This window comes from Fringilla coelebs (assembly GCF_963513975.1).
Source record: "Fringilla coelebs genome assembly, chromosome: Z".
NCBI lineage: Eukaryota > Metazoa > Chordata > Aves > Passeriformes > Fringillidae > Fringilla > Fringilla coelebs.
In genome coordinates, this window is record NC_140031.1 from 10718959 (window position 1) to 10742198 (window position 23240).

General features: G+C 36.9%; 1 protein-coding gene across 2 annotated transcripts in view; it reads right to left on the reverse strand.

Moving 5' to 3' along the window:
* Nucleotides 1–2030: 2030 nt before the first annotated feature.
* Nucleotides 2031–23240, reverse strand: part of ZFR (zinc finger RNA binding protein) — a 46864-nt gene continuing 25654 nt past the window's right edge. The window contains exons 8-20 of one of the 2 annotated variants that reach the window (XM_084224991.1): nt 22557–22845; nt 21433–21626; nt 20004–20123; nt 19342–19487; nt 18814–18976; nt 17019–17224; nt 16660–16810; nt 15144–15285; nt 10195–10292; nt 9277–9372; nt 5287–5398; nt 5094–5191; nt 2031–4403 (exon numbers count right to left, since the gene is read on the reverse strand). In XM_084224991.1, the coding sequence (XP_084081117.1) occupies nt 4224–4403; nt 5094–5191; nt 5287–5398; nt 9277–9372; nt 10195–10292; nt 15144–15285; nt 16660–16810; nt 17019–17224; nt 18814–18976; nt 19342–19487; nt 20004–20123; nt 21433–21626; nt 22557–22845 (1995 nt within the window). In that variant the 3' untranslated portion in view covers nt 2031–4223. Of the gene's footprint in view, nt 4404–5093; nt 5192–5286; nt 5399–9276; nt 9373–10194; nt 10293–15143; nt 15286–16659; nt 16811–17018; nt 17225–18813; nt 18977–19341; nt 19488–20003; nt 20124–21432; nt 21627–22556; nt 22846–23240 lie in introns of those variants that run through there. The other variant, XR_014616910.1, reaches the window with a different exon arrangement.

The window sequence follows — 23240 nt, forward strand, 5'->3', positions numbered from 1 at the left end:
GGAGCATGTAACACATAGTAAACCACTGTATTCAGGATGCCACCTTCATTTCTCCCACAGTGTTCATTAACTTGTATAACCAGAAAATTACTTAAATTAAATTACTTAAATTACTTATCAAACTTAAATGTGTACCGGAAGTAAAGTCTGTGATAAGGCTATCTTACATAGTCTGATTATATATCCATACTATTGACAGAAACATAATACAGCATAGAGAAAATAAAAGAGACTATATATGGAGCAAGGTTTGTGATTCTCTTGTCAAAACAAGAGGCCTTTCGTCTCACTTTTAATGTTAAAGTAACCTTTTTACTGTAGGAAAAAAACCCCATTTCTTTTTATCTTGGTCAGTTACTCTGTTCTGCAGTCCTAGATTTTTAATTACATAAAACTTACAAAATCCACAAAGGTTTCTTGATGCCATCCTTTGTTTATTGTGATTCAAGGTATCAACCTCAAACAGGACTGATGCAGAATATATATGAAAGTATTTAAGCTAGTGGCTGTGCCTCTGCAAGCTGGTATGCTTTAAACTACCCTGCAATAAATACTGGTGGCCATGGCTTTGCAGAAGTTTAAGAAAACAATTAAATATCTTTCTATATTATGACCCTTACTAACACAGGTATGTAAGGACCATGAAGGTGTGCACTGTGCAGGGTCAACATCCCCAGCAAGAGCTGCCAGTCCATAAAAAACAGTGGCTTTTGCCCTTGGTAGCAACTGGACACTTGTTGAGTATTATTAGAGCAGTGTTTCTTCAAATGCAAACTGTAAATAATCAGAAAGTTCAATAAACAACAGCAAGCTTCTCTCAGACTTTCAGAATGTAAGCGAAAAAAGTGGAACAAAATGTCCGAATACGGATTAACAGATATTTATAGAATGAAATCTGATTTTCATTTTGATATAAATCAAAACTGCTGTAGTAAGTCTATCAAAAACACTTCTTGGATTTTTTTTTTCTTTCCCAAAAAGACCAGCTATCTCTTTCATTTGAAAGTCTGAGAAATACCACACTGAAGGATAAAAAGATCTTCTGAGATCTACAAAAGAATCTCCCAGGAGAAATTTAATTCACTAGCCTTTTTGGCTAGAAGGCTCTTTGGCTTACAGCTGTCATTAAAAAAAATTGAAGGAAGATACATATTTTTCTTGACTCTGTCACTGTACTTTGTAAAACTGAAATATAAATGGAAGAAACCATTGCTAGCTTTGCCTATTGCCCACCACTATTAATGCTACACTATTCAAATCCGTTTAAATATGAATTTGGCATTGTGTGACAACTTAGCAGACTAATGATCAGCAAATATTCAACTAGCAATAAGAATGTTAAATATGCATGCACATTTTTGCAGGAATATTTAAAGTTGACTCCAACTGTTGGAAGTTTTCTAGGCAGAAAAATTTTAAGTACTAAAAAGCTGCAAATGAACCTATCATATTCAATATTTCTGCAAGTTTAACTGTTCATCTAGCATTTCATAAAAGGGCAAGAAGTTGATGGACTATGTCTAACAGACTTTGATTTCTAGCAGTGCCTTTATGCACAGATCCATGTGAAACCACACTGCTCACAGACAGGACACACTTATGAACTAGGAAGACAAGTCAAAATTCAAGAAAGCTTTGAAACAGAACAGCTCACATGTTGACAAACTGTTCCTCTAAGATGAGCATGGGGGGGAAATATCCTTTCTGTGTATATTTCCCTTTTGTGAACGAGGACTAAAGAGTTTATAATTGTGGGATTTAACACACAGCACTGCTGAAATGTGAAGAGTGATTATTAGCAAACTGCTAGCATTACCAAAACACAGGGTATTAAAATGCTCATTTAGTCAGTTTTGCCTTCCCAAGTGCACAGTGTAGTATTTAAGTCAAAGCTAGCTCTGTACTTTGAAAACCTTGTTTTTACATTCTTAGATTTGTTAACAAGAGTCAGCAGTTATCCATTAAGATGGGCATGAACACCAGAAATAAACTGCAAATTCACCTTTCACCACACAGCACAAAAATCATGGTCACAGCTTCATATTTAATGTGGAATCACTTTAAGTATACAATATTTCAAAAGATCCAGAAACTGGTTAGGAGCTAAAAGCCAGTAGAACAAAAATACAGAAAATCTAAAATACATCTTTGACCTTTTTAATCCTATGTTAGGGTCACATTCCTGAATAGACAAGTTTGCTTTATGAGGAAAGAAACTTTGGTATGGAGTTGAACTAGCCACATGAATAGCACCTGTAGCTTTCAAAATAAATAGTAATGGCTAACTAGACACGATGGCAGCAAGATATCCCCTAGAACAAGCATATGCTTGGAGCTATGCATGAAGGCTGGACAACAAAATGAGTGTAATTTTTTAAAGTAACTTCAAAGCATTTCTGCTTTTTGTATTTTTAATTATTTAGAAAGCTTTCCTACAATGAGAAAGCTTTACTTTTATATGCTAACCCCTTATAATCACTCCCTTGAAAATTGCACTCTGATGCTAGCAGAACACTTTTATTAAATGTTTTTCTTTTTTAGGTCTTTAGATTCCCTCTATTTTTCTAAAATATTGTATTTTTATTCCATAGGCCCACACTGGTTAGCAGTAGATGCTGGGAACAGAAACATGCCCCCTGCTCCAATAGTTGCTTATTAAAAAGGTCAAAGATAAATTCGACCTTGAAATGGAACAGAAGTTGGGCTTTTCTTAATAAACGGTATCAGAAATAACAAATTATCTTTGTCACATGTGATACTCTCCTACAGCCATCAATAAAGTACCTACCGGAATGTTAGTCTATATTAATCTGTGTTTTATGGGTTTGCAACAAAGCATAATACACATTTAACAGAGTAAGTGAAACTTCAGTTTCCAGTGTGTAATGAATTTTAGTAATTTAATAAATTTTAACTTTTATTTGTGTATTCCACTGTAGTGCTGTGACAACAAATCACACCTGTGTACCAGAGCATACATCAACAGTATGATGTAACTTTACTTACACCACTGCTATATTTAGATTTTTGAAAGAGACATAAGCATACACTATGGCCACAGCAAATAATTTTCTGGGTTTTTTTCTTTGATAACCTTCACTTTTTAAGTAATACTTCACTTTTAAAATGTGAATTATTGAAAAAAATCACAGAAAGTTTATACAGGAACAGATATAAGGAATAACCTCACAGGCACTGATATGACAAACATTTATTTTAAGGGCTGAGAGGCATTAATACCATATTGACAAAGTTGACTGAAAAGAATGACTAACTTTGTCTAAATGGAAAATGCCCACCTTTGCTTGTTGAGAAAAGAAATTCAGAAAGTTATTTTTTGGCCTTGCTATGTCACGAAGTCAATCATACAAAGACCTATGCATTTAACCTAAGATAATAGTTTTTAAAGCCCTTCTATTAAAAAAAAAAACAAAACCCATCATGCAAATCTTTGATCAATTATGTAGCGGCTTTAAAACTGTTGCAAGACCATACTGTATATATTAGCTTTTATACTGCTAATGCACAACTAACAGCAAACTCGATTAGATTAACACAAATTTGTCTTAATTACACCGTTATATCACACTAAGGAGACAAATGCCACAAGATTGGCAAAAACATTTAATTCTGAGCACTCAAATGGCAGGACAATTATGTGTTGTAACCCCTTCACATTTAGAAAAAAACATGATCCTGCAGTCTCACTTTACAAAAAAAGGAAAAAAAAACTTCTGCAAAATATTAATTGGGAGGGGAACTGTTTTACTACCTAACACAAAGTAACTCATACAACTAGTGTCAAAGGCAAACAAAAATACTTCTAAATAAAAAGTCAAAATACACATAGCAACAGAAGCACAAATGCTGCGTTAAATACAGTCAAGATAGGAAGACAATGCACTTGTTAATAAAAAAGACCAAAAAAAAAAGAAGAAAAGATACTAAACTTAGCAACACATTTAAAGAAAATGCAGTGAGGGAAAACTATGTTTTCCTATGACAAGTTTCCATTTGCAGTCTTTCCATCCATAATTTGTCTGTTACAGTACATCCAATTAAAATATTCAGAATCTCACAGAAGAGCTAGGTTGTTCTCTTCCAAATCTAATTTAGAAGCTGGTTTTGGATGTTTTAAACAGACATCATTATGAATGAAGTAAAAGCAAGGCAACAAATGGACTTTTCATTACCATCAATATTAGCAATGATGACCAACATTTTTAAAAGTTATCATAATCTTTTTTGTCCTTCTTTCCCTCCGCTTCAAACCCATCAACCCCATCACTGTCCCTTCTCCTTTTACGATTATTATGGATGTTGAAGCGTTGATTCATCTGTGGTAATGGATCCATTCCTAGAACTTTGTGTATCTGACGGAACGCAAGGAGTCTCAGTGCAAACTAGAAAAACAGTACAGAAAATCACTTGTGTTACAAACAAATGTTCATTTTGAGCACTTTGTCAAAAAATTAGGGAAGAATATCAGTGGTGTGTGATATTACCCTTAGCTCTAATTATTCCATCTTTCTGTCCCTTAACAAAAACAACACAATAAAACGTGTATGTTGCTTTTGCTGATTCTGTAAGTGTAGCATCTTAGCTTAATGTACATGTGTTTGGGCTTCTGGGCTTGCACTGAAGCAGCCAAGGCTTTTCACATGTCATATCAGATGACACGTGCACAGGAATCATTAGCAAAAGGATCAAATGAAGAGGCAGAGGCAGTAACCTCTTAAACTGCAAGCATGAATGGTCGTAACTATTATATGAATCTTACACAGATTTATTTATAAAATTTCCAGTCTAGTAGCATACTGCTGTAGAGTAAGCCTGTTTACAGCTCTACATATATAGATATAGATGAGAATGCTATAAATTATTTAGGAAAATATATTTATTTTAGTGCAATAATGAGCACTACAAACATCCTCTCCTGTGGTATATTCAATGCCTAGCTTAAGACTGGTCCAACCACATTCTGAAAAAAAAACCAAAAAAACCTCATGTCCAATATAAAGCAACATTAAAAAAAGAAAACAGAACCAAAACCATCTATTGTATTAAGTTACTTCACAACTACATTTCCTTACCTGTGCACTTGAAGTAATATCCTCGCGTTGCTGATCTGTCATTACAGCAAGTGTATCAAAAGGATCTTTTTCACAAGGGTCCAGAAGGCCTGGACCACCTACAATAATCAGGGGAATTAGTAACACATCTTTACGTTATTACGAGCAAGATTACAGATTAGTTAAGTATATGTACACATAAACAGCAACTTGCCTTTAAGGATTATTCCTGAAGATATACACTCAAAAACTCTTCTCAGTGCATCTCCAGGACTCTGTGGTCCAGTCGCACTGCTAATTGCTTTTTCCACAAGCAGCTCCATAGCCTAGACAAACAACAGGAGGATTTAGCCAAATTAGAAGATAGACTAAGACAGAATAAAGCTGTTACTATTCCTCAGTAGCGAATTTTGAATCCTGAATTATGAAGAACATTACACATTGTAAAACAGTTTCAATTAAAATGGAAAGAAACCCCAGTTATTTTATAAAGATGAACAAAAAGAAAGGTGGTGCCAGGTGAACAATGAGTACTGATACTGACAGCTGGTCACTGCTGGTGTCCCCCCAGGGCTCAGTGCTGGGCCCAGTCCTGTTTATCTTTATTGATGATCTGGATGAGGGGATCAAGAGCACCCTCAGCCAGTTTGCAGATGGCACCAAGCTGGGTGTGAGTGCTGATCTGCTGGAGGGCAGGGGGGCTCTGCAGAGGGATCTGCACAGGCTGGATCCATGGGCCAGGGCCAGTTGTGTGAGTTCAGCCAGGCCAGGTGCTGGCTCCTGTCCCTGGCTCACAACAACCCCTGAGCTCCAGGCTGGGACAGCGTGGCTGGAAAGCTGCTGAGTGGGAAGGGGCCTGGGGGTGCTGGTCAGCAGTGGCTGGACACGAGCTGGATGTGCCCAGGTGGCCAAGAAGGCCAAGGACATCCTGAATGTATCAGCAGTGGTGTGGCCAGCAGAACCAGGGCAGTGACTGCCCCTCTGTGCTGGGCTCTGGTGAGGCCACAGCTCAAATCCTGAGTTCAGTTTTGGGACCCTCACAAGAAAGAAACTGAGGTGCTGGAATGTGTCCAGAGAAGGGGAACAGAGCTGGGGAAGGATCTGGAGCACAAAGTTCTGTTAGGAACTGCTAAGAGAGCTGGTGGTGTTTATCCTGGACAAAAAGATGCTCAGGGGTGACCTTATTGTTCTGTATAACCACCTAAAAGGACGGTGTAGCCAGGTGAGGGGTGGTCTCTTCTCCCACATAAATGATGAGAGGACAAGAGGAAATGGCCTCAAGTTGCATCAGAAAAGGTTTAGATTGGATATTAGGAAAAAAAAATTGACTGAAAGGGTTGCAAAGCATTGGAACAGGGTGCCCAGGGAGTTGACAGAGTCACTATCCCTGAAGTGTTCATAAAACATGTGGATATGGCAATTAAGGACATGGTTTAGTGGTGCTAGATTAACAATTGGACTTGATGATCTTCAAGGTCTTTTCCAATCTGAACAATTCAGTGATTCTATGATGGGATTCTTCCCGTCACAAGTTTTTCAGTGATTTTGTAGAAATGTATACAGTAGTAGCCTACATATACAGGTAGACAACTTGTCCAGCCATTTTTGAGAGTATGAAACACTCGATTCTGTCAGCCACATGAATACAGTACACAGCATACCTAATGAAACAGGATGCTTTCAAAAATAGAAATAGATTTTTCTTCAAGAGTACAGAAACTTAAAACATCAAAAATTTAATGTCCTTAAAATGCTTAATATCCTCACTAGTCCTTCAGTTTAGCAAAACTAAAGCTCAAAGCAATTTTTCTCCTGGTTAGTAAGCAACACTAACTCAAATGTTAAACAAGTATAAAAAAACCTCTATGATAAATATATTTTCTGAATGTATAAATTTCATTTTCAGAATGTATACATTCTGAAATGTATACATTATTTGATGTTAGTTAAAATGGTTTAAATCATTAGCCGTGTTTTAAGTACTGATGTTTTTTCCATGAATATTTCCATTGTTCACTTTTATGAGACACTATTTTTTTCCCAGCAGAACCTATAAGAGTATTTGTAAAAGAAACAACTAACTTCTCCTAGATCTCTTTCCCAGAATTAGACAAATGTTTCACTGCCACCTCTTTGGCAAGTTTATTTCTCAAATAATAGTTTTTAGTAGGTTTTTTGGAGGCACTTGTTTGGACCTTGTCCTCCTCACCAAATCTACAGTTGTTTAAATTATATCTTTTCTTCTTCCTTTCAAGGTGTAAATATTTATTCTGATATATGCAAGTAACTACAGGCAGTGCTAATCATTAAGGCTGCCCATTCCTTTCTATTTTAGCTCCATTTAACTGACAGATTTCAATTCTTGAGCATGTTATTTCCATATTCCTGCTGTATCAGTCAGGGTTTGGCAAAAGTAATTAGGATGTTTTCAAGTAGGAAACAAAGTGCATCAGTCAAGAAAAAAAAGCAGATCTTGGATTTGCATATATTAAAACCTAGTTCTTTTGGATGCTCATACAATACACTGAGGTCTATAACTCAGTCCTAGGAAAATGTGAATTATGATGTCCTGGTGTTTATGTGGACAAAAGGCTGGATTTCAAATTTGAATGATGTGTAGGAACCTGACAAAATTCTTCTAATGTAGTTTCTACTTTTAGGTACATGAAATGCTACTACTGTGAGCATTCAGGCTTCCCATTAACTTCTATTTTTCAACTACTCATGTTTTTTTTCAAAAAAGCTCTGTCATCTCTTTCATTTGTAAAAGGTTTCTAATATAGAGGGTAGGAGAATATCTGTATTCAGAAAACTGCATTACTCCAATCTGTGCAATTCCATCCATACTGGCTGAAATCACCACTTTCATTTTGTTACTGTTTTTATTAGTAACATTTTTCCTACAGGCCAAAAGAAGAGCTGACTACAGTTCAGCGCTGATCCATTGCACTGAGAATGCTCAGGCACCAGGAACAAATCAGGAATCACTTTTGGAGAGAACTGAGACACAGCAAGGTCTGACACGCTGCTTCTTATCTCTCTGCCCTTCTGGATGTGCCTTGGAACACATAATGTGAGAGTTAAGAAACCACATTCCTTGTTCTTCACCCATATACCTGCTCTGTGCTGCAACAGCTGTAAGGATACTTTTCCGAAAGTATGCCAAGGTTCATTCTCTGGCAACTCAGTACCATAGTGATATTAAGAGAGCACTTGGCATCTTTGAAGCTGTATTTGTTTAGTGTACTTTTCATGAAATGCAGTACTGAAACTGGCACTAGTTTTTTTCCATTTAAATATTTTAAAAAACAGACATTACTGCTCCACTTCCTTTCCAGAAGCAATAAATATTATTAGAAGTAATTTAATAAAACTGTCTGCAGACTTAGTGGAGTTGTAAAATATTTCTCATCTAAATAAAGTCAACTGATCAAAACAATGTTAGTGCTCTTCCTGTCAAAACTGAGAAGGAAGCAGCATAGTGCAAATGGTTTGGTCTGTAAAACACAACAGTCAGAGCTAAGTTTACTTCCACATGATGCATATTTCAGGTATTTGTTTCCGACTAACTTTGTCCAATCCACATATTGTCCACCTGTTAGTATTTGGAGCATTTGTAAGGTAGACAATACAAAAAGAATGTTGCAAGAACACTCAACTGAATTATGAAAGGTGACCTGATACAACCCTGAGATTTAAGTGACACTGACTGAAATATGATGATAACACAACCACAGGCTGTACTGAAGTACTGTGGTATTTCACCTTGCGAAAGAGACATAATAATCATAAGAATTACTTTTTTCTTTCGAGTTCTGTTAACACATATTATTTTAAATATGTTTCAGCAAACTCCAAGCAATTCAGAGTAGGTGGTTAGAAAAAAATAGGTTCTTTTATATAGAGTAAAGGAAAAATTGCTAAAACCTAGAACAGGAATCTAACCACAAAGAATAGAAAAGAACAAGAAAATTTCTTTTGGAAAAAACCAGTAACTTCCATCTTCAAATAAAAAAACCTCAGAAAACTGTATTTTAAGATGGAATCTGGAGTATTTGTTAGCAAAACCAAACCCAAAATCCCAAACAAAACCCTACATTACGTATTGAAAAAGTCTGAATTTAAAAATTGTATTAACACTTCCCTATAATCTTCTTGTAGTAAAATCTTTATTAAGAAGACTCATTAAAAAAACATTACTTACCCAGCTTGGAAAATCAGACCAAGTAGGAACCCGTTGACAGAGGTCACGAAGAATACGTATGATAATCACACAGGACTGCAGACCATTAGCTCTAGCCTTGAGAGCAATACAAAATCTAATTAATTAACCCCTGAACCCATAGCAAACAGGACTTGTTGAAAGACTAAAACACCACTGTTCAATGGAAGCTCAGATACAAGATTGAAACAAATCATTCTACAACTTTATTCCGTGAGCTGCCATTTACAGCAGTATTTTATACAGGGTTAGTAATTTAAGGTGGTAGAAGTCAAAGTGCACAGGTTATACAAGAATAACATTTCTTGATCCCCTATACACTTTGACCCACGTTCATTTGAAACAATAAATACAGTATCTTTCTATATTAGAAATAAAAAGGATAAAGTAAAGATCTAAGAAGAAGGTATAGAGACTGAAAGGTCAAGGGAATCTGTTTGGTTTCTTTGTTGTGCCTTTGCCAGAACGCAAAGTCACTAAACCAAACAGTTGCTTCTCACCTTTCATTCCCTACACTTAATGCACTAAAAGAAATAGAAAAAAAAAGTCTTAAATCTAAACACAAAGCTTTAAACACATATTCCATTATTTAAAGCGAAGTTACTCTGCAGCCTTATGGAATATATAACAAATATACAACATATGATCACCCCAAGCGAGTCAAACTTTCAACATCGCCTTCTCAATGACTGGAAAAAAAAATGATGTCAAATGTGCAATAACTGCATAAAGCAGCTCCTCCATACTCAACCTCCTACAGTTAAAATTTAGGGACCAGAGAAATATTAAGTATTATTAGCATGAACAACGCTGAGTGTTTTCACACAGTTAAACATTCATATTGCAACTGAACTAATCTCTCATAAGGCTACAAGAAGAAAGTAAAATGATGTTCCGAACCTGGAACCACTTAGCGTGGCGTAGAGCAGCCAGAGCGTCAAGGCATTTTTGCCTGTCCAAGACGTCCGGTGGGTCTTTCACCATACCCGAGGTTACATCTAAAATGGATTGAATTGGCAAAATGCAGTGAGGAATGGGTGTTTGACCAGGTGAGCAAGACACTTCCTTAAATAGCTTCAATGTCACACATGCCATTTAAAGTTTAAACCCTTGAATGAGAAATGTAAATGTTCAGCAGTAGTCGGTCAATTAGGATTACGGCATCGACCCAGTAGGAAGATCAAGAGCATAATGCACTTCAGTTCTGAAGTTATTTTTAACTGCATTGCTGATTATGCAATGCATAGTACTTCTTTATTTCAGCTAACAATGGAAAAACACATATCCCCTAAAATTAAATAGCGAAGGAAGGATGGTTGGACACAGTGCACCAGCACAGAGAACACAAGACAGAAGGAACACAAAAATCCACTTTAACCAAGTAGAAACATTCAAACTTAGTTTCTTTTAAATTTTAATTGTCAGGTGTTATTTGGGACCTATTCTTGAAAGAAAAACTAAGAATAACAAATCTTAAAAGCACTGAATGTTTAGTAATGATGTTATTTTTATCATGTCTTAAAATTATTTTACTTTAAAAACCTGACTAAAGGAATGTGACATGTTCTTCAATATTACAGAGTTCCTTGTCTTCTAGCACTTTCTCTCTTACACATATAAATAAAATTCCTCAGCCCATAATAGATATGTTCCAGCAACACTTAGGATGCAAGAAAGGATCTGAAAAGGGACTGCTTTACCAAGGACACACCAAGATAAAGAAAAGCAAGGAACAGTCTAAAAAACAAAGCAAAATGTCTGAAAGATGAAGAAAACATAGCAGACATTGCCTATTTAAATGTTCAGAAAATAATTTGATTACCAAGCTGACTGCTTTGCTAGCAAAAATGAAGAAACCACAGAAGTGGTTTAATCAGTGAAACTGGAATCACTAAACAGTGTGAAATGGTATCCTTGAGTTGAAAACTATATGGATATAATCAGATCTGTGATCACCATTAGAAGTTACTTTTTAAATCATTCTGAAAATGGCTATGGTGACTAGTCACAAAAAATGTTGCTAGTGTAACTGGTGATACACCAAGTAAGATGAAACAAAAAGCCCTCTCTCAATGGCACACATTCCACAGGAGCTAGCTGTTTGGAACAGTACAGTTTACTCCTTCAAGATCTAAATTTACGTTAAGCCAGGGAATAAAATAAAATAAAAAATAATGAGGCTCATGAAACATGCCTGCAACGAGAAGCTTTTAGATATGTTGCAGAAATTGTGCTCTGAAACCACAAAAGTAAAATAGTAGGATTCTTTAGTCTATAGAGCTAAAAGGCCATGAATTAACATGGTAGTATAGCTTTTAAGTACAGTAACTAAATTTAATGTGAAGTACTATATTCAGATTTAAGCATTGTGATAGGATAGTCCCATTGCTCTTCATAACAACAAAGTTGAGAAGAACATAGGCAACTTCTCACACAGATATTTGAAATTACAAACTATATATTAAGGTGGAAAAATGAAAGTCTTCACTAAAATGCAATTACAGAGCAAATGAAGACATTTAAAGTGATGTTTCTTTCAAAGCAAAGCAACAACAAAAAATCCCCTCCAAACCTACACAAGAGGGATGCCAGCTAAAGCTATGTGATGAAAGAAGTACAACCCAGATACATGAGACACGGAATACATCCTGAGAAGACCCACCACAGGAAAAAGTGGCAAAATAAGTTTGAGAAATTAAAAATGCAAAAAGGTGCTGTGGGGCCAATAGTCTAATCAGTCAATTATTTACACTCTTCTAAAATTAATATGCAGGTGACACTGTGCAAACTTTTAGCACAATAATTCATTAATAATTTGAAATTTCTACCTCTGAAAACCTTCAAACTGTAGAATAGTTTTACTGAGAAGAATTGCAATTTAAATGTACAGGAAAGAATCTTACTCAGTGCTGGAAATGTTCATCTAAAGTGGGTTACTAATAGCTGTCATAAGAATACCCTTGGAACTTAAAAAGACTCTGAAAGTCAGAAGTTGCTGAGGCAGGTACTACACTGAGAAAACACTGACTACAAAAATGTATCAAGGGAACTCCTGTAATATTTATTCTGTGGATTTTTGCATATGTTTCACATTTCTGGATTAACCCCTTAAAGACTGTGTAACTAAAATCAGATGCCTAACCTACCAGCCTACTAAACTAGGACAAAAACTGAATTAATTTACAAAACATGGGCATGAATTCTTACCCTGTATAACTTATTACTAGCCTAAACATAAGGGGTTAATCTTTAAATAGACGTGCTGTGTCCACACTACCTCTTCATTAAAAGTTAACAGGTATGTCAATTTAGGTAAGTTTTATTATGTAAAATGCATTTTATCCAGTCAACTATTATAAGACTAGTGTGAACACTGCTTCATTCTAGGAAAGAGACAAAGACGAAAAGAAAAAAAACAAAACAAAAACCAAACACAAAGTAACAGCAGATGCTAGGACTATGCATCCAAACCCCTCCTTTGTAAAGCATGGCAGGTGTGACACTGAGCTTTAGAAAACCTTGGTCAAAAATCCTTCCGATGTCTTGGCAGCAACCCCTGACAGGAATCAAGTCCCTCTGCTAGAAGGCTTTGGACCGGGGCTGTTAGCTATGGATAAAAAAGACACACGCGCACACACAGAGGTGTTTGTAAATATGTACACTTTGTTTGCCGAAGGAAGACTCCACAGCTGGCTTAGAGCTCTTCAAATGTATCAGATTTGGTCAACTGTCAAACGCACAATACTGTAAGGAACAGTAGCTATGCGGTTAACAATTTCATTTCACTGTTTGGTTTTTTTTAGCCTTTTACTTAATAACACATCAAACATGGTTCTACTCCACATGCAAGACTCAAGTTGCATCTTTACTCCAACTGGTTCTTCCGGTAAAGCCTTCCTTAACGTCTGAACTAGTTCCCCAAGCGGGCTAAGGAAAATGAAAACTTCAAACCAATGTAAGACACAGAGCATGAGAAGCTGCAGTAAGAAAAACACAAACACATACTGTTACTCTGCAGCAAATAAGCAGCAGTCTTCGGAATAAGGAACTTCTTTGCTGCAATAATTGGCAATTCAGTCTTCTATTTGCTCCAGTTTCAAAAGTGAACTTTTCTGCACATCCATTTTATACTGCTCAGTGTCTTGAAGAGAAATCTAACTTGATTTTGCTTGCCTAGAGGCAGTACTGCATTCAGCAGTGAATAAACTCACAAAGATAATTTAACTCAAGTGTGGGTCAGACAAAAATACAGATTTGTTTCCTTTTGGTGGTGTAACTTAGGGGACTGATGGTAGTCATTTGAAATTTGCTTTACTTCTAGTCCACATCATAGAATTTTAGGCCAGAAACCACTTAGCTGAAATTGAGTATAGTAGCAGGAATCAATACTGCACTTTTGCACAGTACATCAAGAAATAAACATGATGTTTACCGTTAATTTCATTAAATGGTTAGTGTAATTTAATAATAAAATGCATTTTTTAAAAAAAACTTTGATAATATGGAAAGTTGGATTCAGCCCAGAGTCATGTTACACTCAGATTGTCCAAAATCAAGTAAAATTGGTTGGGTGTGACAGTACACATACAAAGCCTTTATAGCTAGGAATAAAATGCACAGCTTAAAACAAAAGCACTCTAAGACTCTTTGGAAGTCATCCAAACCACAAAATACATGTTGAAAATTTTTCTGATTATGTAGGATGACTTTGTTAACATAGCTTGCTTATAAATGCACTAGTCACAGCTACAGGACACTTAGTAATGCTATATAAAAACCTCAAGTGTTTTAGAGGACATGTAGTGATGAGATGAAATCTAAAAAAAAAACCTCAGTGGCTTATATAAATACGTATATACACAAGCACATGTATACATACACACATAAAATTTCTTTCCACCTGTATATGAGAAGTGTTAAAACAGCCTCAGATTTCCTATTTGTAGGTTCACTGTCAAACACCAGAACCCTGTTTGCTATGATCTCTTTCAACTATGAAAATACAGGATTAAAAGGAAACAAAAGTTAATTTTATCTGACCCGTAAATAAAAAGAAACAATGTACTGCAGACATTAATCATGCTTGTTGGCTTAAAAGCTTTTGGAGCTTTGAAAGTGTTACAGAACAGACCCTAAAGCAACACTGCTGGCACCAGAGAAACTGTGGACTTCACAAACGTAAATTGATTCCCAAGCTCCACCTTCTGCTTCAGCTCAACGACAAAGCCATTTCTTATTGTACTGGTTGGGTTTGCCAGTTGGATAGAAGAGCGATTGTAATACCAGGAGCCTAAATATACTCAAAAAGCACTCCAGACCAAAAAAACAACCTCAGAGAGCTGGAAAAAATCGCATTATCTTTTAAAGTTAAAAGCACTGTTACTGTAAAAAGTACTGTAAAAGTGCATTTTAAGTGGCACTAGTCAGAATGTCTAAGTGATGGTAACACTGACCCAGTTCAAACCCAAAAACCTGTGATTTGATTTTCTAAATCCATACAATCTTTCTCTTAAGGCAAGACTGCTCTAGAAAGCCAGTTTATAGCCACTTGCTATAAAATACTTAGTTTTGCACAAAATTTTAAAAGGGGAAAAAAAAAATCAAGCTTGTACCTTTTCCAGAAAGCTGAGGTTGGACATAAAGTTAGAAATTTCAAAAATTAAAAGCATCACATACACATTCATTTTAACCAACTGTTTTCTACTGAGACTGGTTGTTGAAAAACAAAGTTTTTGATCAAATATGTGTGCCAGCATGTTGCCTTCCAGGACCTTAGTGCCATCTTAAGCAGAATAGATAAACATAAAAAATAGGTGAGAAATAAGTAACATCTTTAACAACTTCCCAACCTCCATCCCTCATGTTCTCTTCCCGAATGACTGGAGATGTCAATGTGATTGTAACTTGCATTTTGGGTTCCACACACGAATTTAAAATTATTGCTGCTTCTGGGACTGCACACTTGATATCGTATTTCTCTGGACTTATTACCTAAATATCGAGAAACAGAAATTTCTATTAGCATGTGGCCATTAAAAGTATCACAGGACGAAAAAGGATTCCAACATATTCTTTTTTCAACAGAAAGACAGAAACACAATATAATTATATGAAACAGGTACCTATGTAGTCATGAAACCACACTACACAGTATCAAGTTATGTGGACGTGCATAATTTTTCCAAATTATTAATGAAAAAATACAACCAAGCAGTTAGAATTAAAAAAAGCTGCCCAGAAAAGAAATTAATATAAATTACATAGCAATCTTAATGGTGTTTGAAATAAAGAAAAGACTCAGAGCCAATTAAAACGTCAGCAGGGTGTTTCTCACTGGAACACAGAAAAAAACCAAATATGCATATTTTTCAAGCTCACAATTACAAATGGGTGTTGCTAGGTATATCCTATGCTTTGGCGTCACAACATGCTAAGAAAAAAGGGCAAGATAAGCACCAGGGAAAAAATGTAAGATTAACTAATAAAGTATTTATTTTGAATTGATCTTTGCAACTTATTAAATAAATTCTAAATAGCCCCAAAAGAAAGCTGCAGGCACCTCTGTGACCTTCTTCTACATACTTGGTGAACATTTCCATGAAGACAGACCAAGATGTCCATTTGTTAAATCTACTTCTGTTCTGTTACTTCAGAGAAGAGCAAACTTGAGACTATTTTTTCATTAATCTGATCTTGCTAAAGCTTCTATCATGCCAGTGATTCTGTCAAGCATTTTACTAGATTGCATTGAAATACTAATGCTGTGACAAGCACTCTGCAGTGACAGGCTTTGTTCAGCAGAGAGCAGAGACTTTATACTTTCTTGTGGAAGTACAATGGGTTTATATTTCACTAAGACTGCATGTTTACTTTTTTAAAGGTTCAAATTCCAAAAAAACCCACACTAGATTTAGCTGGCTAATTTTGAACTATAAAGCAATGACACATACAACAAGGAAACAAGATATAAGTACAAAAGACTGGCATCAATGGAGAACTTTGACTTTGAGGCAGCAGGCATGCTGTAACATGTAATGTGCTGTAATTCTCTCTATTGCTCCTGGTAACTGATCAATGGTCTTTCTTGAGCTCATTTCTATTTCCCAAATAAAAGAAATCTCTTAAACAGTGATTGATACTACACTGCTAGAGCACATACTTATATGGTCACAATATGGAGGAAGCAGAACATGCAGCAGTTTCTGAATTGAGATGACAACACTCAGAAAATGGAAAGAAACTGAAACTGAGCTATGTCATGTAGCAGCACAGTGAGTCCTGCAGACATTTAACTTGAGAACAGATTTTTACAATACTTTTACAAAAACTCAAATCCAAAAGTCTAAATTCTAAAATTCTACTTACTGCAAGTTGCTTAGGGAGGCTTTCAGCAATACGACTGAGTAATGTCTTGGAGGGCTTCTCAGCACACAACAAAACAAGATTGACATTTCGGTCTCCACGGAGTAGCAAGCCTTTAGCCAAAACGCCCACCCGTAAAACGCCTTTCAAAGCTCTGTGAATTGTAGTTAAAAGTTGCATTTAAAATAATAATGTAAAAATCCTTAAAATAACCCTGAAGATAGAAAAGTAAAATAAAATAGTACTCCACATCTTTCCAAGACTTCAAAATACTGCATAAAAGCCCAAAGAGTTGAGATCCTGAAAACACTGATAACTGGGTAAGGAAAAACAAAATTTTTAAAAAGTAATTAAAAAAATACCTGTCTTTACTGCCATCCTTTTTGTCATCTCCCTCTTTGTTCTTGCTTTTTTCATGATCAGTCATGCTGTCAGAAACCAGCTTCAAAGCACGCTCAGTAATAGAAACAATTTTTTGGACTGCCTGAAGTTCCTCCTCAGTTGGATATATAGCAGCATGCTTGGTCATCACATAGCGGTCATCAGAGGAGTCAGGGCGGCGTAGAGGCTGAACAGACAAAAAAGTGTTCTTCTGAAACCTGGGTGCACTTCCAAGTTCACAAATGAGACTACATGTGGCTAAGGAACAGAATATTCAAACCCAAACGTGGCTAAGGAACAGAATATTCAAAGCTCACATCACTGAAATGTAACAAAACATGAAGTTTCCTCAACAGCCTACAGTGTCACAATCAATCATGTCTGAAAAGACATGAAGTGTACCAAAATTTAACTAAGGCCAAATCCTAAAAGATCAGAGGTATTCCTCAACTGGGAAATACTTGGATATTGCTACAAAATTAGGTATCCATGATTACTTTTGTACAATCAAAGGATTGTACAGGATGACCTCAGAAGGTCATCTAGTCCAATCTCCTGTTCAAAACATGGTCAGCTGTAAGACCACATCGTGTTGCTCAGGGCTTTAGCCCGTAAGTTTTTGAAAAACTTCAAAGATGGTGACTGCACACCTGTACAAAAAAAGACTTCCTCTATTCAGTCTAAATCTCCTTTGTGTTTACTTAAGCTGGATGTATCTCACCCTTTCATGACTATAAAAAGCTTGGCTCTATACTCTTTATAAAGCACAGCTATTAAAAGGCTACTCTGTCCCACTGAAGCTCTCTCTTCTCCAGGCCGAACAATCCCAGATGCCTCAGTCTCTCCTCACAAGGCAAGTGCTCCAGACCCCTGACCATTCTGGTAGCACCACACTGAGCCCATTATAGTTTATGTATCTTCTACTGAAAAGCCCACAATTAAATGTAGCATTGAAATTGGGGTCTAACAAAAGCAGATCACTTCCCTTAATCTACTGACTGTGCTTCTTTTAAAGCCCAGGTAGCTGCTGGCCCTGCTGCCAGGCATGCTGCTGACACATGCCCAGACTGTTGTTTGCCAGGACCCTTTGATCCCTTTCAGCAGAGCTGCTACCCAGCCTGTATCAGTGCAAGGGGTTCTTCCTTTCTGAGCGCAGCATTAGGCACTGGCAGAATTCCATAATGTTCCACTCCTACAGCCCACCTAGGTGCCTCTGGATGGTGGCCTTGCCATCCAAGGTATCAGCTATTCTCCCCATCCCAATGGGATTCAGGTTCATGCCAGCTGCAGACCTCAACAGTGTGCACTCACTCCATCAGCTTTCAGATCCCTGATAAGGTGCTTTTCAGTCTAATGTCAGAATCAACCCATGTGCAGTGTGGTACTGCACTCCACACTGCTAGAATATGATGCACCACTAACCATTATTCTCCAAGACTGATGACCCAGACACTTTTTTATCCATACATTCATGCACAATTAGGTAAATAATGTTGTATAACACAATCAAATAAAATAAAAAATAGAAAAATTCAGTATGACTTGTGTTTCATAAGAAGCAATATATAAAGCATCCTCTTGTCATTTCATTGGACTTATTTTGGAAGACTAGCACACCTACACCATTTCATTAGCATGTAATTTCTTCTTCTCTTTTCCAAATCCTTTATTAAGAAACACCGGAGACAAGTGCAGTAGCACTGAGTAATTTTATATTTCTTAACTGTGCCTCCTGGTAAGAATGGTTTAATATTTTTCTCAAGATAAGAAACTCACTGCTGGTCCTTGGGGTTGAGGAGGCATTCCAGGTCTAACTCCCAGCAGACCTAGTGGTCCTGGAGGGCCATGAGGATATCCTCCATCTGGTATTCTGCGACGGTCATCCCAGTGATGCTGCTCTTCCTCCATTCTCCTCCAGTACATGTCCTCTTCATATCGCCTGAAGTGCATCAATCAAAGTGTTCTCTTTGTACAGCAGTTAATACTTGACACTGCTCTAGACAGATCCTTCTCTGTCCTCAACAACTTCTAGCAGTCATGAGCAAATACCAATGAAGAGATGGTAACAACATGAATTATTGTTGTAAGAGTAGGTCTGCATTTATGGCAAAGTAATTCTACCAACTCTGCGTTACTCAGAAGGACTGAACCGCAGCAAACAAAAATCCCAGCAAGAGAATGACAATTTAAAACACAACAGAGTACAGAGTTCCCTGAAGTACTTAAAATAAGTAACTATGGAGTTTAGTTTCAGACAATCTGACAGCAGGTTGTCACATTCATTCATGAAACATAATGCATTACCTCATTTCCATCCTCCAGCGCTCCTCCTCTTCTCGCCTTCTCCAGTATTCTTCTTTCTGCATCTGTTTTCTCATCTTCTCTTCTTGAATTTTTCTTGCTCGAATACTGGGCTTTACTTCTACTTGTAAGTCTGGATTTACTTTTTTCTAGATCAGAAAAGTAATGAATTAAATGTTGCTTTCCTGTCCTCATCTCAAGGTTATGGAGTAGTTCTGACATATTTAACGTACACTACTCATCTACAATAAAATCAAAACGAGTAAAATGCAGTTTTAGAACTGCACAAGTGCACTTATCATTAAAAGGTCACAACGCAAAGAGCGTGTGCTGTTTATCCTACCAAAAACACTGAGCAATACTATTTTATACTCTTTAAACTTCATGGTAAGCAACATAAAGAACCTATTGTTGCTTGCATCACTTGGACTACAAGCAACATTCAAACCATTTTAGAAAGCCTCAACCAAAATAGAATTTCACAGTTATTTATTCTTATATTATTCTTTTAAGACTACACTGCCTGTGAAATATATTTCTCTTTTTTTACATGCTGTTTACTCAGAGTGCCTACCTTTGTCTAGTCTTTAAACCTAAGGAATAGGTGACCCGACCAGTTAGCTGACATCTGGTCGATGTTCAGAGAGAAGCATTAGCATTTTTACCTTGTACTGTAGTCTGTGCCGCCGCCCTTTCAAATGCATCTCCTTGGCATTAGGATCATTGAAACTGCACTCACAAAGTTTACAGTGGAAGCGGATCACCTTTCCTTCATCATTCCTTACCTGGAAAAAAAAGTCAAAACACATTTGGTAATTTCTTTTTTATTTTATAAGGCTGATATAAAATTAAATTATCCATTAATTTAATTATCCAGTGCCACTGGCTAAAGTCTACCTGTCCTAAAACATGTGAAGAAGTTCTCACAATAACTGAAAGAAGGCAAAGTAGAAAAGTAGAACTTTCATTTCTGACTGACACACCAATGTGCTTGGTAATGAGCAGGGAACAAGGTCCTTCCATTCCAAAGAGTACACAGCTATAGTGAGCTAATAAATCACACACCTGTGTACCATGCAAAATTTACATCAGAGTTCGTCCACCTATATCATATCAACCACATGAAAAAAAAGAAATATGCACAATACAAAAATGTAAACATATGCACAAACCTTTACAGGTTCAATGCATTGTCAGTCTTATCTTCAAGGAGAACCCACGGAATTACAGTCAACCTCATCTTGATCTCTGGGAAGGCAATGGAGCTGCTAATCCTGGAAACCATTTCCAGGTACAATGAGGGCAAGAAAACCATCAAGAGCTGTCAGCATGACTTCACCAAGGTGAAGGCCTGGCAGATGAAGGTGGAGCAGTCAAAACTGTCCCTGTGGACTTCAGTAAAACCTTGGACACAGCTCACCACAATATCCTTCTTCCAAGCTGCTAATGCACAGGCTGGATAAGTACAGAGTGAGGTGGACTAAAAGTCAGAACAGCCTGGCCAAGGGTAGTGGTCGGCAGAATGAAGCCCAGTTGGAGGCCAGAAGCCAGCAATGCAGCCCCTGGTCAATACAGTCCCATAACATCTTCAGTAATGTTCTGGATGATGGGGGAGAATGTATCCTCAGCTATTTTGCTGATGACACAAAAAACTTAGAGGAGTGGATGATATGCCAAAGGGTTGCATTGACATCCAGAGGGATCTCAACTGTGTCACCTCAGGAATAGGAGGCAGAGGGGGATTATATATACCTGGAGGAAGGGTGCAGAGGACATGGCCAGACTTTTTTCAATGGTGCCCAGTGCCAGGACCAGAGCCAATTAGCACCAAGTGAAAAATAGCTGAACATCAGAACACTTTTATTGTGACTGACTGTGCTCTTGCACAACTGCTCAGGGAAGTTATGGAGTCTCCATCCTTTGACATTCTCAAAAAACATCTGGAAATGGTTCTGGGTCATGGGCTGTAGGTGGTTCTTCTTAAGCAGGGTGACAGAATCAGGCAACCTAAAGAAGTCCCTGCCAATCTCAATCACTCCATGATTACGTTTCACTATAACAGTTAAAAATTAATTAATACTTTCATATTAATACCTCTTCCACATAGTCATGGCCCACTGGTTGGACATCACTTTGCAAGGCAGCAAGAGTTGTGGGAGTCACTGGTTCAGCTGCTGTGTCAGGCTTTACTTCCTGTGTTTGCACTGTAGCAGCAGGAGGTGTTTTAACACTTTCAGCTGATTTCATTTCTTCCATTTTACTTCCTGTTGTCTGAAGCTTATTACCACCTAGAAATAAAAAAAAAGTTAAATTATTGCTTTTCATAAAATGAGAATGTGATTAATAATAAGGTGCAAACTGAAAATTTTATTTGCAAATACCTATGATCTGGGCAAAGAATTCTAGATCTTTTAAAATCTACCGGATTTTAAAGTCAACCAAAACTTAAATATATTTTCAATACAATTAAATATTTTAACAGTAAATTTAACAACATTCAGGTTACTTAAACACTGAAGTTGTTTATTCTAACAAGAAAAACTTCTGTTTTATAAAATCACCATTTTTGTTATTTGTTTTCCTGCTTTTTCAAGAGACAGGACTGAAGGGGGAACAACTCAGAAAATGTATTTTAATAATCTCTTTTTTTGTTATTTTGTAAATTTATATTAAGTACTTCAGAGCTTTATAATGTTTATACTAGTAAAGGCAGTATACCCCAAGTGTTGCAACTGTGTATAGGTCTCTCCTTGAAGAGCAGGATAGCTCATTAAGGAACAGCTGCTTCCCATCTCTGTTATGTTCAGTTCAAAGTTTACATGGTTAGTTTTCCACCGAAAAAGGATGTTTCAGTTACCCATCACAAACTGCCAATCTATTGCAGGTGCATTAACAGCCCAGGCTGTACGCTGAAATTAGGACTATAAACTGCAATACTCCAGCAGCTACTACGTAAGAAACCAAAGGTGGGAGGCTTCTTATGAAGATGGGAAAAGTATTTAAAAGGGGCAGATGGAGACAATGGGACAGAAAACACCAGTACCAATGTGGAAGCAAAACTTTTATAGAAATTCTCACTTATCAGTAATTCCCTTAAACACAGTGGAGTAACTAATGCATGGAGTTACCTAAATACATTTGTGTCTGCTGCAGTAGCTCTTAAGAAAAATTTACAGAGTAAGTTAGGTTTCAAAATAAAGACTGACTTCTGTACTTGCCTACAAAGTTTATTTTCGGTGTAGATATTTTCTTTACAGCTATGTTAGCAGCGGTTGAAGATGTTTTGTTGTTGGATGCAGTGTTAAGTGGTGTGTTTGCCGTGGGAGTAAGAACTTTCACTGCAGAGGACGCAACAGAGGAGTTCACTGTACTGCTGCTAGTTGCTATATTTGAAGCAGAGGCCGTTGGTTTGGAAGCAGATGTGGATGTTGAGGAAGTAGCTTGGGTAACCACATTTGGTTCAGTCGAAGGAATGGGTTTGCCAAGTTTTGTATGCAACTTTACTACCTGTAAGTAGGAAGAGAAATTCATACATGATCTCCCTGAGATGGCTGTAAAAATAATGTATCACAAGCAAAAATATCAGTATCTAAAAAATCAATATAAATAGTTAGCTTGTTTTTTTATAAAAAGTGGTCTTAGGAAAGAAAAAAAGATGGACGTGTAAAAGCTCTTGTCATCTATAACAGGGAAATAGGTACTTGTTATCTCACATTGCCTACTTGCTTTAGAAATTCAGGCATCTACTCCCACAGCTGTTTGGATAGGAACAGAAATGCAACAAGGTTACAATTCAGGATAAATTCAAGAAAACATTTTCCTCCTAGTGTTTCAATGTGTCTGTTTTGTTGCCTCCTCACTTTTTAGTCTCCCTTGAAAGGGCAAAACATGAAACTGTTTTG